This window comes from Lactuca serriola, chromosome 3 (assembly GCF_051521515.1).
Source record: "Lactuca serriola cultivar US96UC23 chromosome 3, Lser_US96UC23_V15, whole genome shotgun sequence".
NCBI classification, from domain to species: Eukaryota; Viridiplantae; Streptophyta; class Magnoliopsida; order Asterales; family Asteraceae; genus Lactuca; species Lactuca serriola.
In genome coordinates this window covers 71058181-71076545 of record NC_136410.1, presented here as the reverse complement: position 1 = coordinate 71076545, position 18365 = coordinate 71058181, and the positions used below count along the sequence as shown (strand labels likewise).

At 31.7% G+C, this 18365-nt stretch overlaps 1 protein-coding gene across 1 annotated transcript; it reads left to right on the top strand.

Moving 5' to 3' along the window:
- The first annotated feature begins 8086 nt into the window (after positions 1-8086).
- On the top strand, positions 8087-9334 carry LOC145092576 (transcription factor TCP15-like). Its single transcript, XM_079030525.1, has one exon. The coding sequence runs from the start codon at positions 8202-8204 to the stop codon at positions 9165-9167; it is 966 nt and encodes a 321-aa protein (XP_078886651.1). The 5' UTR covers positions 8087-8201; the 3' UTR covers positions 9168-9334.
- Positions 9335-18365: the final 9031 nt, after the last annotated feature.

Genomic DNA, 18365 nt, shown 5'->3' with positions numbered 1-18365 from the left:
CCTAAGAGTATACAAATGTTGTTTCTAATATAGCTTGTTCGTAAGAGAAGTGTTTTGATATTTATCACACAATTTCTCCCAATTCCCAAATGCACTGGTTTTATCCATGACCTCTCTTAGTACTTCGCATGTCAAAATCAATAGAATAGCATTACACACTCTTTCTAGAATATCCACCTTCTTGTCAGGTGTCATGTCTTTTGGAAGTTTCGCTTCTCCTTCCAATGTAGTCGCACAACACTATTCAACTAGAATAGCCTTCATCTTTACCTTCCACAAAGTGAAATTATTTGAACCAAAAAACTTATCCAAATCGAACACTTAAGATGCCATCTTTAATCAACGAAACACAATACCGCAACCCTGATACCACTTGTTAGGAAAACCAAATGAAACTTGAATCATAACATATATGATGGTACTTGCCAAGCTCTGATGACCCTTGTTAGGAAGTAATGCGGATAACATATGAAACCAAAAGCATAGAAAGACACAATATTTACATGGTTCAGTCAAGGTGACCTCTATCCACGGGATAAGAGTGAGTAGCAGGCATCCATATGTATAGAGTTATCAAACAAAGATTACAAGTACAACCAATAGAGATTCGACATACTCACTAAGGATACAAAAGCCTAAAGACACAAACAAATGAGTAGCATGCATCCATATTTATAGAGTATAGATCCGACCTAAAACCGTAATGGTATAAGCCCATTAATCCACGGGCCCATGAGAGGTGTCAACCAATCACAATCTGTCATACAATCGCTTCTAAAATTAACCTTCATCCTTGAGATACATTACATGAGCATCTTCAACTGATGAACATCCTCCTTGAGTATCATCAAATAATGTGCATCCTCCTTGAGTATCTTCAACTTGTGAGTATCCATGATGCTCAAACAAGATCCCTGATGCTCATTCATGATCCATGATGCTCACTCGTAATCCCTGATGCCCACATGTGATTTATGATGTTAACTCATGATCTTCAGGGTCGGTTCATTGATTTTGAGGGCCATGTGCGAAAAGTAAGAAATGGGACCTTAATATAAGAAAATTGATTAGTTAAAAATCATCTCAAAAGGCATGAGGCTAGAGGTTCGAACCCTGGTTATTTTATGAAGGAGCCAACAAGATGTAAGTCTTTTAACCGACTGAACTACGAGACATTTTATTAAAGTTTTATGTAAATGTGTATACATTGGAAACGAATCAGTTAAAAATTCGAAGGGAACAGATAGGAATTGAACCCTAGGCTTTTGGCAAGAGATAGCAAAAGGCACCTCATAGAGCCAGTTGAACTACAAATACTTTGTTATTATTACTTTTTTTTTGCGTAAAATGAAATATAATATATAATAACTATAAAAATTGGCTAAAAACCGGGTCCTATTTTTTTCCTGTCCATGTACGGTTGCACACATTGCACACTATCAGGGCCGGACCTAGTGATCTTTGATGCTCACTCATGATCTCTGATGTACATTGATGATTCTTGATGCTCACTCGTTATCTCTGATGATCGATCTTATAATCCAAATGCTCAAGTCACATTGACACTATCATTTTTTTTTTAAGTTCGAATACCCACTACTTCAAATCTAATTAAGAGGGGTATTACTTTCATTTATACGTACCTTTTGTCTCTTTTGTCATGAGGTGGAGGAAGGTACCGATATTTGTTTTTCACTTGCAAGTCCTGTTATGTGGTGTTACGGAGGTGGTTGTTGGATTGGTCTTCAATCCTTGTTAATCAACCATGTTCGAGGGTTGACCTGTTGGAGATGATTTCGTGTACATATAGCAAAAGAATACAAATTGTCTTTGGTATACATCAGTATCTAGTTGATTTGGAAGGAGCGTAACATGATTGTTTTTAGGAACGTCAGTCGTGCTACCATGGTCACAACGAATGATATTAGTTTATTCACTTTCAATTAGATTAAGCAGAGATCTAAATGTTCCTCTATATATTAGGTTGTTTTGGAGCTTTCCTTTCCATTTGAAACTGTTTCTTATAATTATTTTGCTCGACCTTCTTGATTGAGTTTTTCTTTTCTCTTTCTAATATACTGCTTTTTCTAATCCTTCCTAATAAATAAAGATCTTTTTGTCACATGTCACATTCTCATTTATTTTGTCACATGTAATTTTGTGGTCATTTTAAATTAATTTATATTTCACATGTCATTTTATGATTTTTTTCATTTTATTAAATTGTAAATAGTATTTATATTCAACAATAAATGCATATCAATTTCATTAATAAACTTTCCTTCTAATTTCAAAATTACCAAATTAAAGATTCATTAATTTTCTTTCTTTATTTATTTAAATTATTTGTTTAAATTTAAAAGAGAAAAAAAATCACTTTAATTTTTATAATTCAATATTTTCTCACTTTTCTTCTAAATTCATACTTTTCAAATGTTTAAAATTTTGTATTTAGTTTTTTTAAATAAACTCATGTAGTACATGGGTCTCACACCTATTATATATATATATATATATATATATATATATATATATATATATATATATATATATATAGAGAGAGAGAGAGAGAGAGAAAGAGAGGTGGGTTCAATTGAGAAAATAAAAAAGGTTGAGAATGGGGGAATCATTCTCAGCCACTCATTTAATTAGCCTTTAAACATAAAGGACACGGTGGCAAACTTGTAAATATGATATAATATCATTCAATCACAAATACGAACAGTTGAAATTCATTCTTTTTTTGTTCTTTCAATCCAACCTTCAATTCTGTTTGAATACGAACATATCTTTAATATCTACGATTAATTATACTCCCAGCATCATTAGAACAACATCATCGACAATCAACAAAAAATTCAATTCGTATCATGCATTCAACATCGTTCATCAAATAAAACATCGAAATTAAGGTTAGAAAAAGATCAAATCATTTTTTGTTTGAAATTTTCATATATTTCTCCACTAATCTACTATTTTGTAAGATTTAAGTAGTCAAAGTACCATATTTATCACATTTTTAAAAAAGTTAACTTGTATGCACTCCAACTGTTTGATGAAATGCATAAAGTAAATTATCACGTTATATTCGCATATGAATATGTTTTCTCACCTGAATCAATATGTGATTATTAAAACACAAAACAAATATGCAAGTCTGTATGTTATTCATATGTGAATAATATATAAAAATTATATATATTTCTGACAACACATTGTAATATTCATATATGAATATACTGTGCAATATTCACATATGAATATACCAACTATTATTCATAAGTGAATATACGATCTAATATTCACAATTGAATATACTATTTACTATTCTCATGTGATATACCATGTAATACTATATAATATTCATATATGAAAATATCATATAATATTTATAAGTGAATATACCATCTAACATTCACAAGTGAATATACTATGTAATATTCACAAGTGAATGCATCGTCTAATATTTAAATATGAATATACTATGTTTAGTATATATGTTATATTAATACATGAATGATACTTAAATTGTAAAAAAAATTATTCATAGTTTTTATTCATAAATGAATAACGAATGTACTGTAGTAAAAACTAGATTCATTTTTATTCACTTATGAATAACGATAACTGAAAATATAAAAAAAAAAATAACTTTTTTATTTTATCTTAAAACTATATCAATATAGATGTCTATTTGTAGAGAATAAAAAATCATGAATTTTGGTATATTTAAAATCATTTTTCGATAAAAATAACTTCTTAAAAATTATTATAAAAAAAAAAACGAAAAACTATGTTTCTATATATATTAAGGTAATACTTAGTATAGTTTTGACATTTACTATAGTTAATATTATAAACCCTCCTCCTTTATCCGGGCTTGGGACCGGTAATAATAAACTAAAAAGTTTACAAATGGCGGAGTTAAATTTTTTTTTATGTATATGTTTTTTGTGAATATATTTTATGATGTAAAGTTAATTTTTCTAACTTTTTTAGATGCAAATTCTTTAATGAAATTTTCATAATCAATTTCTTTTACTAACTGTTTTTCATTTGATAAAATTGCTAATCCATTTAATCTTTCTTGTGACATTGTAGATCTTAAATAATTTTTTAATAGTTTTAATTTAGAAAAACTTCTTTCGGCAGAAGCAACGGTTACAGGAATAGTTAACATAATCCTATAGCCAACATATGCATTAGGAAAAGAACTAAACTTTTTAATGTAATTAAGTATATTAATAATTGTATCACGTTCTAAATGTACAATATGTCTTAATAGTTTTAGTTCATGAAATAAATCTAAACCATTAATATCTAAGCTATCATCATGCTTTAAAGTTTTTTCAAGATTTAAACAATGTTTTTTTAAAGTATTTTCATCAAATGATTTTAATTTTTCTATACTAAATAGAAAACCAAAAATATTTTTGAACTCATTAAATTGCTCAAATCTACTTTTAAGTGAAGTAATGACTTTATCTATTATATATAAAAAGTAATCAGTTTTAAATAACTGAATAGGAGTTTTAATAGTTTCATTAGCAACATTTTCATCATATCGTCTATTTCTTTGAATGATACGCTTTTCACGAAATTCTGGTTTTACATTCATTTCTAAAGCCAATTCTTTTGCATAATCTAAAGCCTTTTCAAATCCGTTTTCTCTATATTCTTCAAAGAAACACAAAAGTCCATTTAGTTGATCTATAGCATCATCGATACACATATCATTTGATTGCAAGCTTTTACTAACAGTGTTATTAGCAAACAAAACATCATACCAAATAATCATTCCTAATAAAAATTCATAGTTTTCAAGTTCATATGTAGCTAAACATTTAGCCTCACTTTTAATTTTTGGATCTCCATAATTTTTAGATAATTGTAAAAGTGCTTTTCTTAATTGTGGTGCTTGAAATCTAATTGTTTTTACACTTTCTACCCTACTTTCCCAACGAGTTTGCGATAATGATTTAAGTGTTAGGTTTGATATATTATCTTGTAATATTTTCCACCTTTGATTTGATGAAGAAAATATCGTATATATACGTTGTATAACTCCAAAAAGTTCACTAGCTTTTTCACATGAATTAGCCATATCAGAAATTACTAAATTTAAACTATGACAACCACAATGAGTGTAGAATGCTCTAGGGTTAATATCTAACAATCGTTTCTGTACACCTTGATGTTTTCCTTTCATATTTGAACCATTATCGTAACCTTGACCCCTAACATCATTTATATCTAGTCCTATATTTTTAATTTCATCAATTATAGCATCATATAAGCCTTTACCGGCTGTATTATCTACAACTAAAAATCCTAGAAAGTACTCCTTAACTTCTATTGGAGTGGTTGAAAGATCTAAACATCGTAAGATAATTGACATTTATTCCTTATGACTTGTATTAGGAGTACAATCAAGTATTATTGAAAAGTATTTAGCATCTTTTACTTTTTTAATAATTTTAGTTTTAACTTCTTCTCCTAATAAACTAATAAGTTCGTTTTGCATATTATGTCCAAGATAATGATTATGAATTTCATTTTCATTAATTCTCCTAATATGTTCTTGCATAATAAGATCAAATTCTGCAATCATTTCAATTATAGTTAAAAAATTACCATTATTTTCTTCATAAATCTTTTCATTTGTTCCACGAAATGCTAAATTATTTTTTCCTAAAGTTTTTACTATAGCAATGATTCTTATTAACACGTTATTCCAATGTTCTTTTTCTTTATTTATTTGTTTTTGGATTTGCTTGTTAATTGTTTTATTATTTGCTAATCTAGTTTCTAAGTCAATCCATGACCTCATATTAAAAATGTGTCCATTACTTGCTTCATGTCTTTTTACTATACTAGAAATATTGTTCCAATCATTATTACCTTTATGTGCTAACGAACATGTAGATGTATTCACATTAAATAATTTACAACAAAAACAAAAAACTCTATCTACATCTATGGAATAAACCAACCATGTTCGTTCGTATTTTTCTCCATTTGGTATTTTTTGCATATAAAGAGATATAGTAAAGCTTCTTGAATGTTGATCTTTTGGAAATTTAAAATCATAAATTTTAATAGGACCCTTTTCTACGATTAAATCTCTTAAGTTAGTACTAACATTATTCCATCTACTTGGATCATATATGTTTAAAGGTGTGTTATCATCTTCACTATTAGTTTGTTCGTTATCAATTTCAATATTACTTTGTTCGTTATCATTTTCACTATTAGTTTGTTTGTTCTCAAATTCAATATTAGTTTGTTCGTTATTATTTTGACTATTAGTTTGTTCATTACCATTTTCAGTATTAGTTGGTTCATTATCATTTTCAATATTAGTTGGTTCATGATCATTATTATTAACATTAGATTGTTCTTGTTCATTATCAACATTAGTTTGTTGTTGTTCATTATCAATGTTTTTGTTTATAGTTAAATATTTTAAAAACGACCCTTTTTGTTTATCTATAAAAGCTTCTTCTTGCATTTTTCGTTTCCTTTTTGAAGCACCGGATTCGTATTTTCTCTTTGACATGATTATTAATTATTTGATTAATAATAACTATAAGTTTATAAGATATGGATTAGGATTATATCGCCCCTGAGATAATGGAAAGCTCAAAAACGATGGAATCTGTTAATCTGGAATCGGTGAACGATGGAATCAGCCAATCTGAAATCTGTGAACAATGGAATCTTCTAATCTGGAATAAAAAATCAGAAATTGAAAAGATTAACAACTTTGATCATTCATGCCATTTGGATAAAACCAAAAACAATTAAAATACAAAGCTAATTGAAAACTTTTTCTATTTTGTATGCTATATTTATAATGACATCAATTATATACAAATGTAATTGAAATCTTACATGCAATTCCACATGATTCTGCCAATAATTAGGAACCAAACATGTACTATCACATATTATGAAAAAAAAATCATTCATTAGATTGCAAATAAGGTTGATCTATTATGAAAAAAAAACCTTCTTATGTAACCCCAATTAGGTAATTAATTGGTTATTATTCTATTAACCCCAATTAGATTCTACCCTACAGAAGAAGAGTTGATAACCTTTTATTTAAAGCATAAGATACAAGGCACCACCAGATTACTGCAACATATCGATAGAGTCATACCTAGGCTTCATGTCTAAGATTTCTACCCATGGGAACTCCCTTGTTAGTACTTCAATTCATCCCCTTATGTCTCTTTTAATTCCTCCAAACATATATATTTTTGAATAAATATATTAAAAACGGAAAACTTAGGAAACTAATTATGTGTTTATAATGGTGTTTAAAGCATTTCAAGAACACAATTGTTTAGATTAATGAAGACAGGAATGGTTCAAATTCGTTTATGTATATCTAATATCTTGAGCAAAAAAACTATTTCATCATGAACTGTGTATTATCGTGAGTCAATTAACGATTGGAGAAGTGAGACCGTGAGAATTAAGAAGCAAGAAGCCAAGAATAACTGAAGACAACAATGATAACTTGATTGAAGCCCTTGAATCGATAACCCTGCTCCCTGCTTCAATCGATTGGAGAATTAAGAAGCAAGAAGCCGGCCCTGGATTAGTGGATTGAAGACTTGAATCGATTGGAGAAGGAAGAAAAAGAAGAATTTTAATCGTCGTGTGTTGTGTGCTGTATACCGATCGTGATTTCTGCGATACAGTTTTTTTTTTTTGGAAAATCGGACATTGGATTGAAATTAAAGGGGGCCCTATCAATTAGGGGCCCTAAGCCCTATCCTAACACATAATACACTAAGGGAGGCCCTGTGTGCATTCCTTTCCCATTTCCGTCGATACGTTAGAGACTTTTGTGGCGAAAATAAATGCTTGGCTGAGAATAATTCCCCCATTCTCAACCTTTTTTTCTCAATTGAACCTCTCATATATATATATATATATATATATATATATATATATATATATATATATATATATATATATATATATATATATATATATATATATATATATAATTTGATGTTAACTAAAAAAAGAATGGGCGTATATATTTTTCTTGAAGCACTTTAATAATTTTCGTTGCCTAAAGCTTGCTGCTAACGACAACCTCTCCTATATATTCTAGAGAGAGAAAATCGCAAAATCCCATAAAACGATCCCCGTTCTTCAGGAAATCACACTCATAACTGATAATGGAAGGTCATGAAGATCAAACTCCCTTCCACCGCCAAAACCACCCATTACAACTTCTTGAAGAAAGATCCGGTGGCGTTAATGGCGAAGAATATTCCACGACGGAGCTGCAGCCAGCTCCCAAAGCAAAGCCATTGCAAAAAAGAGGAACAACAAAAGACAGACACACGAAAGTCGACGGCAGAGGCCGCCGTATCCGCATGCCCGCCGTGTGTGCCGCCAGAGTCTTCCAGTTGACACGAGAGCTTGGACACAAATCCGATGGTGAGACCATCGAGTGGCTGCTCCAACAGGCAGAACCTTCCGTCATTGCCGCCACCGGAACCGGAACAATCCCCGCCAACTACACTTCACTTAACATCTCTCTCCGAGGATCCGGCTCCACGAGCATGGCCGGACCGACATCTTACCTGAGGAACGGTCTTAGCTTCGTCACAAATCAACCGACGTCAACGTCACACTTTGCAACACCGGTAACGAAAGACGATGAGTTCTGCTTAGATCCAAGGAGTATTCAAATGGGCGTTACATCTAACTACATGACGCAATCTACGATCCCGGCGTGTCACAATCAGATTCCGGCGACGGCTGCGTTTTTAATGATGGGAAACCGTAACAGTGATAGCACTAGCCCTGATACGCGTTCTAGTCGTGCTTTCTCAGGTGAATCTACGTGGAATTTTCCGTCTACCAGTAATACAAGCAGCAATGATAACCATAACAGTAATCTTTATAATAGAGGGTCTTCAAGGACTAATCTTAATGGCATCTCCGACGAAGACGTCGGTGGTGGGTTACATCTTATGAACTTTGGTGCGCAAACGGCACTATTGAACGGACAACAGTTCGGTGGTGGTGCGCTGCCCACAACGGATGGGATGCTGGCGGCGTTAAGCTCAATTAGGCCAACATATGGCGGTGGATCCAGTTATCTGATCAACGCTAATACAACACGAAACGAGTAACAGCCATAATGCCTAAATCAACACGAATTAAGGGGTCTCCATTTACATTTTTGTATTCAACACATCTATTTTACTGTTACATGATACGTAAATCGCAAACATTCGTAATTATTGCATAAAATTTTGTTAAACGTCATCCAAAATATTAATGTTTGCTTTAGCCATAAGGGCATGTCTTCATTATATTTATTTTTATTAAGACTAGTTATTAATTTTATTCTCAAATTCTTCCCTTTAATTTATTCTCAAAATTACTTTATTTGTAACAGCATTGAATCTATATTGTTAAATGGAATAATTAAATAAGATAGAATGTTTAGTTGACATAATTTGAAGTTCAACAGGAAAAAACAAAGTTTAATTTTTTTTTTAATTAATGTTTTATTGAGCATTCTAGAGTTTAATATATTGTAAAAAAAAATAAGTGTAATGAAAAAGAAAATGTTTACATAGTTCATACGAGTAAAATTATGGATAATCAATAAAATCTCTATTCTAATAAATGAATAGTTTTAATCTCATTGTGACAAGTGTCATTCTAATACAAGTTCTCATTAATATTATGTCATGTGTCATGTAAATATATTAGGCAACCATTTCAAAATTCAAATTTATATTTTCTAATTATATGTTAAATATGAAGATATAATAACTTTAAAAATTTGATATATCTCTTAATTAATAATTTATTTAAAATCATTTATTTAAAACAATTGATTAATAATTATATATTTTTATTATGAAAGTTTAATTACTTTTATAACCGTCGTTTCCACGGGTTATAAACTAGTCAAAGAATAAACGCATATGTTGACAAAAAGATTGCCAAACAAAGATTACATCTTTATTCTAGTTTTAGCGTGGAGAAGAAAACTATAATACGTTAGACAAACAAGTCTTATGTTATTTATATTTCAAGGTCCCAATAAATCGATGGATTGATTTTTCTATTGTTAATCCATTGAGGTTATTTATGTTGTGTTATGAAGTCTAATTTCTTTTGATCTTATTTCCACAATTGAGACTTTCCAGTGGAATCCCAGTTGTGAAAGTCTTATGTTATTTATATTTCAAGGTCAAAAGCATGTTTAGACACTTGATTGTGTTTTTGGAACGATCTACGAACAGTTGTTAGGTCGACTCGTTCTTCTATATAAATAGATCGCCTTGAAGTCTTGAACTACTATAACTTTAGGCAGAAATCGTATGTTTGACGCTTACGATTAATAAAATCTATCTTTATTTTGTATATGGATTTGCCGATCGCTTTAATTATTTAATTGCCTTAATTCCTTGTCTTTTAAAAAAAAAAATTCTTTGCATCTTAATTTATCAAGTGTTGTTTGTTTATAAATTATTGATAAAAACAAATCGAGACTAGCGTACATGACAATTCACAAATATTCCAATCAAAATTATGTTATGTTGTCTAACCTACCAAACCAAAACCCTTATGTTATCTCTTTGTTTAAATTTAAAAGCACTACACAAACTCTTCGTTTTTATCTTTCAACTTAAATACTTAATTCAATTTAAACATTTATTCATTTATGTTAAACAATATATTTGAATTACTAGTTCTTTATATATAGGCCAACCAAAGGATAAATTGGTGTTTTTTTTTTTTTTTCATTTTTGATACTGCCTAATTCATCCGCAGGAACAAAATACAAGGTGTTTGTCTAACTAGAATAAATCCAAGGGTCTCCTATAGTTTAGTAGCACAAAAAATCTTGGCAGGTCTTTTCTCATATGAGTTGGGTGAAAATAGTTTTGTGGCATTGAGTGTTTGTTCGACCCTACAACCCATGATTCTTGCCCTGCTATTGTTTACTATTGTTTCTGTATCATCAACCATTCACATTTTACTCACAAAAGTCCATGGATATGAGTTGTACATGTCGTTTTTCCATCTACAATTGTGATATATATATATATATATATATATATATATATATATATATATATATATATATATATATATATATATATATATATATATATATATGTTCTATGGAAAACAAAAAACCGTAAAAAAAAACCCTAAAAATCATTAAACTGCATAAAAAAATACTTAGAGATCACAAACTTTTTTTTTGAATTTTTTTTATCAAAAAATCACAACTTTTAGGTCAAATTGCAGGAAAAAAAATTTTTACAAAAAAAAATGATTTTTTTTTCAGCGAAATTGTAAAAAATGCTGCGATTTTTTGATAAAAAAATTCAAAAAAAAATCTTGTGATGTCTTAGTATTTTTTTTATGTATTTTTATGATTTTTCTATTTTCCATATATATATATATATATATATATATATATATATATATATATATATATATATATACTATGATGTTTGAGGGTCGTGCTAAGCACGACCCACGGATACATTTAAAGAAGATACAATAGTTATGAAAATATGATGCTACATAAAAAAATAAAAATAACATTCATTTGAAAGTAAAATGCTATACTTATGTATATTTTCCAAAATACAATTGCTTGATAGAAAAAAGTGTATTGTAGCTAATCTTTTTTTTTTCTCAACCGTTGCAGCCCTCTATGACTTTGATAGAGTGTCCCAAAGCTTCACATGCATAATCCTGATAGGAAATAAATACCAAATATAAAAAGCTAAGTGTGGGAAATAAAAAAAAACTGATAGTAACCTTCACTTGGATACGACATGGTGATCTTATAGGTTTATTGTGCGCAACATATTTATTGAATCTTGATGATTATAAGTAGAGCAAGTGGCATAAAGAACCAACTGATTTGTACCACTTGAGCATGAATGTTCCTCGTCACTAAACTTGTTGGTTCACAATGAGAGCAATATTTAAAAAATAAAATTCAAAGCCTGTTTTGTTTTCTTTTATGGATAGCTCGATTAATAGCTTCTTGAAGGCATACAACTCTTAGTTGTTGAAACTGTGATGTCACTAAAATACTTACTTCTTTGATTAATCATCGTTAAGTCGATGTAGGAATATTCTATTATTATGTAATTGATCGCACCATATAAATGGTTTTAGTAAAGTAGAAAATGTTTGATATCGAAAAACATCACCTAACTTTAGGGTAGTATAGGAAAAGGATTTGGTACCTGAAGGCACACCTAAAACTTTGATAACTGCCCCATCACTTATAACATCTATCACTTATAACATCTGAGAGGATTTTAAAGGAGGGATCTGAGAAAATATCAGATACCTACAAGAGAACCAAGTATACATGAAAAACAAATTCATCATTCCAATACCGGCTAAAGATCATGAAAATTTGGAAAAGCAATGTGAAGAAATGAGGTTCATGACAACAAGATTCTCAAATTAAGCTTATTTGAAGTAAATTATAACGTCCTGAACCAACAACAAAATATTTGAAGTCATTGAATCTGCAAAGAGCAATATAACCCCATATAATATACAGTTTTACCAAAAATGGTTATAGATTAAAACAATGTCAACATAGATTCAATATGCCAATAGTCTATAATAAATACGGTAAGGCATATTATTTTTTGTCATAAAATAAGAAACCCAAGTGGTAACTCATCCCCTTTATTTATGAACTATATTCCATAGTCAGTACCCTTAAAAAAAAGAAACCCAAATCAACAAAGTTAGTTCCAAGTCACATAATTTGGTCGAGATGTTTGCATCCATGATTCTAGGAACAAGAATTGTTTTCTTAATGGTTAATTTAGAACCTAGAATGCTCTCAACGATTGATTGGCATTTCTCTTGTTTCTTCTTTAACATAATTAAAATTACTTGCAATGATCACATCCAGGCAGTGGTAACTTCGATACCAAACTATAGATAGATCAGGGAATCAAAATATACATAAACCAAACAAAGGCATTTCTAAATGAGCAAATATCAAGCATCCTAGAACTTAAAAAAAAATCTAAACAATGCTTGCTTCTGGTCAAGAACGTTTTACGTAAAAAAAATAATTGTTTTATTTCGGTCACATTTAATATTGCTTATAGACTCTGACCTTACCAAGTTCTTCCAAATGATTAATAGATCATAGTATTTTATTTCCATCCTATGTAGAAGATATGCTTGGTTGGGGTTTTGATCAAAAGTCGCCACTATTGTGCCTCTTGAATTTCCTTATTGTGAATGCGTTTGGTGGATTGGGTTATCCAGACATCAGAATTATTATAGAAAAATCACAAGTAAACTACCAATTATATTCAAAAGCTAGGGTTAACAAATTATGATAACTTTTTACCCAAATAACAGTTCTATAGAGAAAAGTATCACATAATCAACAAAAGAAATATACATGAACATTCAAATTTTAATTACCAAAAGTTTATTAGAAGATAAAAGAATAGATTACTTTACCTTTGAAGGAATATGGGGTCTATTTATACTTGTAGACTCCTTAAGGGTTACAGCCTAAACCCTAATCGGATAATCTTCTCTTAAGGCTATCCAAATCCTTTCCATAGATAAGTCATTGGACGATTTTGAAGCTATCCTAGCTTCTAGAATCCGTCCACTATATATCTATAACGATTTATAGTCTAAAGCTTAACTATCAAACAATTGACAGTTTATACCCCTTTATTTAATTAATCTCTTTAAGTCACCAAATTAATTCCAATTAATTCTATGACTTATATTAATCAAATAACAATATAGTATTCTAAATATTATTCTCATAATATACTAATAATATTTACTCTCTCTTAATAAATCATCCTATCAAGTTGCTATGGTGAAGGCAACCCAAAAGGACCATGCACAACCGGGTCAAATACTTGCCTAATATAGTTGCAGCCTTAGACATTATTCCAACATATATATATATATATATATATATATATATATATATATATATATATATATATATATATATATATTGGAAAGGCGTGTTGTGCCCTATCTTAGGTGTGTCTCCCCCACGTGTCATCTTTATGTTGGTGCAACGCCATCACTGGTAAGGTGGGAAGGTTGGGCCTCCAGCTGCCACATGGTGCATTCGTATGGTGCCGCATCACCCCTCACAGGTAAATTCTCACATTTTGAAAAATCGTGACTTCCGCATACGAGTTCTATTTTCAACGTTCTTTGTATCCACAGTTTTGTAATTCTATGTACTACAACTTTCCTTTAGATCTTAACAGCTAATTCACAGTCTATCTACTTTATATTTTATAAAGATTATATCGTGAATGGCCTTGAAATATCCATAACTTCTTCATACAATTTTCGTTCTCGGCGTTCTTTATATCTACTGTTTCGTAATTATGTAGAAATCAACTCTCATTTACATTACTTTAGCTAATAAGTAATCTATTTCTGTTTCGTATTTTACAAAAAACATTGCAGCAATACACTATAACATGAATCTTCAAGAAATCATAACTAACTCCTATGACATCGGATTTTGGTGTTCTTTATACTCACGGATTCACATTTTCGTCTACTATAACTTTCGTATGGATCATATGCCAAAACAAAATGTATTTACACTTTGAATTTCATAACTAGATGTCTATTCTAAATTATACTGTAAAGTGAAAACTGAGTGTTACATAATGTCTCATAATACAAAATAAAATACATATACAACACAACAGTCCAATTCATATAATAAATGTGCTAATATTCAAACTGAACCGCATTTAATAATTTCATTATACAAAAAAATCATGTACCAATCAAGCACTTTTGTGCTAATTTATTTCATCACATCTGTTGAAACACAGCCACCTCCATGGTTTTTTGATCTAAGTTGTCATCACAAACTTGTGTATCTTTAATTGTCGTAGAAATTGCATCCGGTAATGACAACCTTTTATAGTTTTTAAGGGGAAGATTCTTGTTGGTCCTTAGTAACATCTTTTGATTCTTCTAACATTGTGGTTGTTTGTATTGATACCTTGTGCTTCCATATATTGTCATCAGAAATTAAACCATCATACTTAGTACCAACATATAGAAGTTCACATGTATTTAAAACACTAAAAGAATCTTCTATCCCCCTACAAAAGCCAAAAATGAGGACCAAATTTAAATAAAAAGGAGACTACTTGTATATATCCTATAAAAACATGCTTTGTGTAATCTTCACCTAGATCAACATCGATTTCGATCTTCTAATATGTGGTTTTGTTGTATGTATCACCTAATACATCTAGATAATTTGAATGCTTATTCACGGTTTGAACCTACAATAATTTGAGATAGAATTTCATTTTTAGGGGATAAAGAAAGAAATACACACAAATGAATGACCATCAAATTATCAGTAATCAAAAGGGGAAACTTCTCATCAGCAGGAAAATAAACCCTTTGATGGACCCTAGTGAATAAGTTACTAAGAAATGTAAAATGTAGATTGGGTTGGCAAACCTAAACTTAACTGTTAAATGTGACTTGAGAATTTAGAGCATTCAAATGGCACAGTTGGATATGGTGGCACTGTTGGATATGATGACACACTTGGATACGATGTCATAGTTGGATACGGTGGCACAATTTGATACGATGGCGAAGTTGGATATGATGGCGATCTTATTTCTAGGTGCCCAAGGGACCTAGAAATGATCATAACCATGGGTAGAACTTATCAAACTTGGTCGGAAATATTTTTGGAATAAAATCGTGATATAAGAGAGCATGTGAGATTTAAAAGGCATTTTGGAGTTGTTTACTTGGTTTTAGCTACATATATTTGATCTAAATTTTTAAGGCAACTAAACGACATTCGTAGAGATGATTAACAAAGCCTATAACTCAATAAACTAGACAAAAGTTTCTCAAAATAGAGAATCCTGCTATTAGCGGTTTTCTGGCAAACTAGAGGTTGTCGGAGGAAGCTCCGACCTCCATAATGTCGGTAACGAATCAAGGATGATACTAGGGGGGGAATAATACCTTGAACGTACCTCAAAGTGGACTGAAGATGGAAGAAATGAGCCCAAATTAAATTTTCTTTTCATAAAACCCTAATCAATACTTAGTCTTTCACAACCAAGTTTCTCTCGAGATAATAAACTGAAAAGAAAGAGGATATGTGTGATCAGTCAATGGGAAGGTTATTTAGGGTTGGTATCAAATACCTTTTACTACATTCGTGAACTGCATGTCCAAAAGAGAAAGAACATGTGACAGTTCATTGTGTCGCTGCAATAGGAAGGTGATAAACAAAATTCGCTATTTGGCATAAATGGTCCCTAAGGTCTAGCATGTTAACAGAAACATCCCAATTTAAAATTTTCTTACCTTTACAAATTATGACCTTCAAGTCACAATCTCGATCATCACTGGATACGAACTTAAGATAAGTTCTTTTATTACTACAATGGAACGATGTGTCATGACCTATCATCATATGTTGTAATGCTTAGGCTCATGTCTCTTAGAGTCAAATTCCAGAACAGACTATATCTTCCTTCATGTTCTAATGTGATATAATCACATCTTAGAAGGTAGTACTCCTAGCTACAAGCAACAATCACGATACCTCTACTGATTGCTTTGATTGTCTTTCACTTCTATCTTCGAGCTTAAGTCAGATGCTACATCGGACTTGGTTCTCTGAACCACGTATCATCCTCACCGCAGTCGGACTCAATTCGATATGACCACTAGGGTCGGAATAACAATCATCTTCTTAGTCATTACGGAAACGATGGTAATGACATACTTGAATAAAATAGAATGAATTACTAGCTTCTTAGTAAACTTGTGACTTTCCCTGATCCAAGCATGAGTCATGTGCTTCCGGTAGTATATGCATCTACTACCATTCACACCTACTCATACTCGTCCCAAGTATTGTCTCATAGTTTTCCAATTCACCATACAATAAAATCACATAAGAACTTAACACACCAGATAACAAAATGAAGGTTTTATATTATTCCTTGAAACGATTACATAGGTGTTCAGGTTCAACCTATAATATGCCTCTAATAGGCTACACCACGTGGTACTATCTACACGACTACTTCATAACTCGATCTTGGATGTCAAGCCTTCACTCCTAAATCCTAACATTGTCATCTGCATCGTCAATGATCATTTGAAATGCTCTCGCCTTTGGCTTTGGCGGCACATTTGGCTTTGTAGCCCCCTCTCTCTTTGGGCGGTCTTTCTTGAAGTTCACTTCCTTGTTACATCCGTAACACACCCTTTTGTTGAATGTACACTCGTTGGCATAATGCCCATGCTTCCCACACTTGAAACAAGTCACCTCCTCACCGCATTTTCCAGTGTGTTTCTTTTTGCACTTTTCACACCATCTTTCTTCACTTCCTCCTCCTCTAAACTTCCTTGTATTGGAATTTATCTTCTCATCGGGCCTTGTCGATCCTTCGAATTTCCTCTTTTTGCCAACCTCAACCTTGCTGGAAGCTCTTCCCTTAATCATATCCTCCACATATTTGGCCGCCCAGATAGCTGCTTCCAGAGTAGGTGCCTGACGCACTGGCACCGCGTACTCCCATGGAAGTCCTTTTGTGTACTTGTCGATTTTCGTCAGCTCATCTGGAACAAGACGCAAGGTGAACTCCATCTTCTCTATGAAGTTGTTGGTGTATTCATCAATAGACATGCTTCCTTTCTTCAAGGTAAAGAATTGGTTTTCTAGCTTGAGCAGATTTTGGGCTGAGCAGTACTTACGTTTGAACTGCACCAAAAACTCTGCCCACGTCAATTGCAGGGGCTCATTGGGGCTTAAAGTCTTCCCCAGAGTGTTCCACCAATGAACCGGGCCTCCTCTGAACTGGCGTACCGCAAACGTGGTTTGTAGTTTGCCTCTACAACCACATGTCATGAAAGCTAACTCCATCTCCGAGATCCAATCCATGACCCCGATCGGATCTTACTTTCCAGTGAAATCGATGGCTTGCAAGTCAGAAAATCCTTGTACTTGCATCCATTCCTCTCGACTCCGTCATCCTAGTTGTTTTGTTGAACTATTGGTGAGCAGTACTTACGTTTGAACTGCACCAAAACCTCTGCCCACGTCAATTGCAGGGGCTCATTGGGGCTTAAAGTCTTCACCAGAGTGTTCCACCAATGAACCGGGCCTCCTCTGAACTGGTGTACCGCAAACGTGGTTTGTAGTTTTCCTCTACAACCACATGTCATGAAAGCTAACTCCATCTCCGAGATCCAATCCATGACCCCGATCGGATCTTCCTTTCCAGTGAAATCGATGGCTTGCAAGT

What these genes read in the sequence shown, in the direction of transcription:
- LOC145092576 (XM_079030525.1), top strand. Translation starts at nt 8,202, where the DNA reads ATGGAAGGTCATGAAGATCAAACTCCCTTCCACCGCCAAAACCACCCA.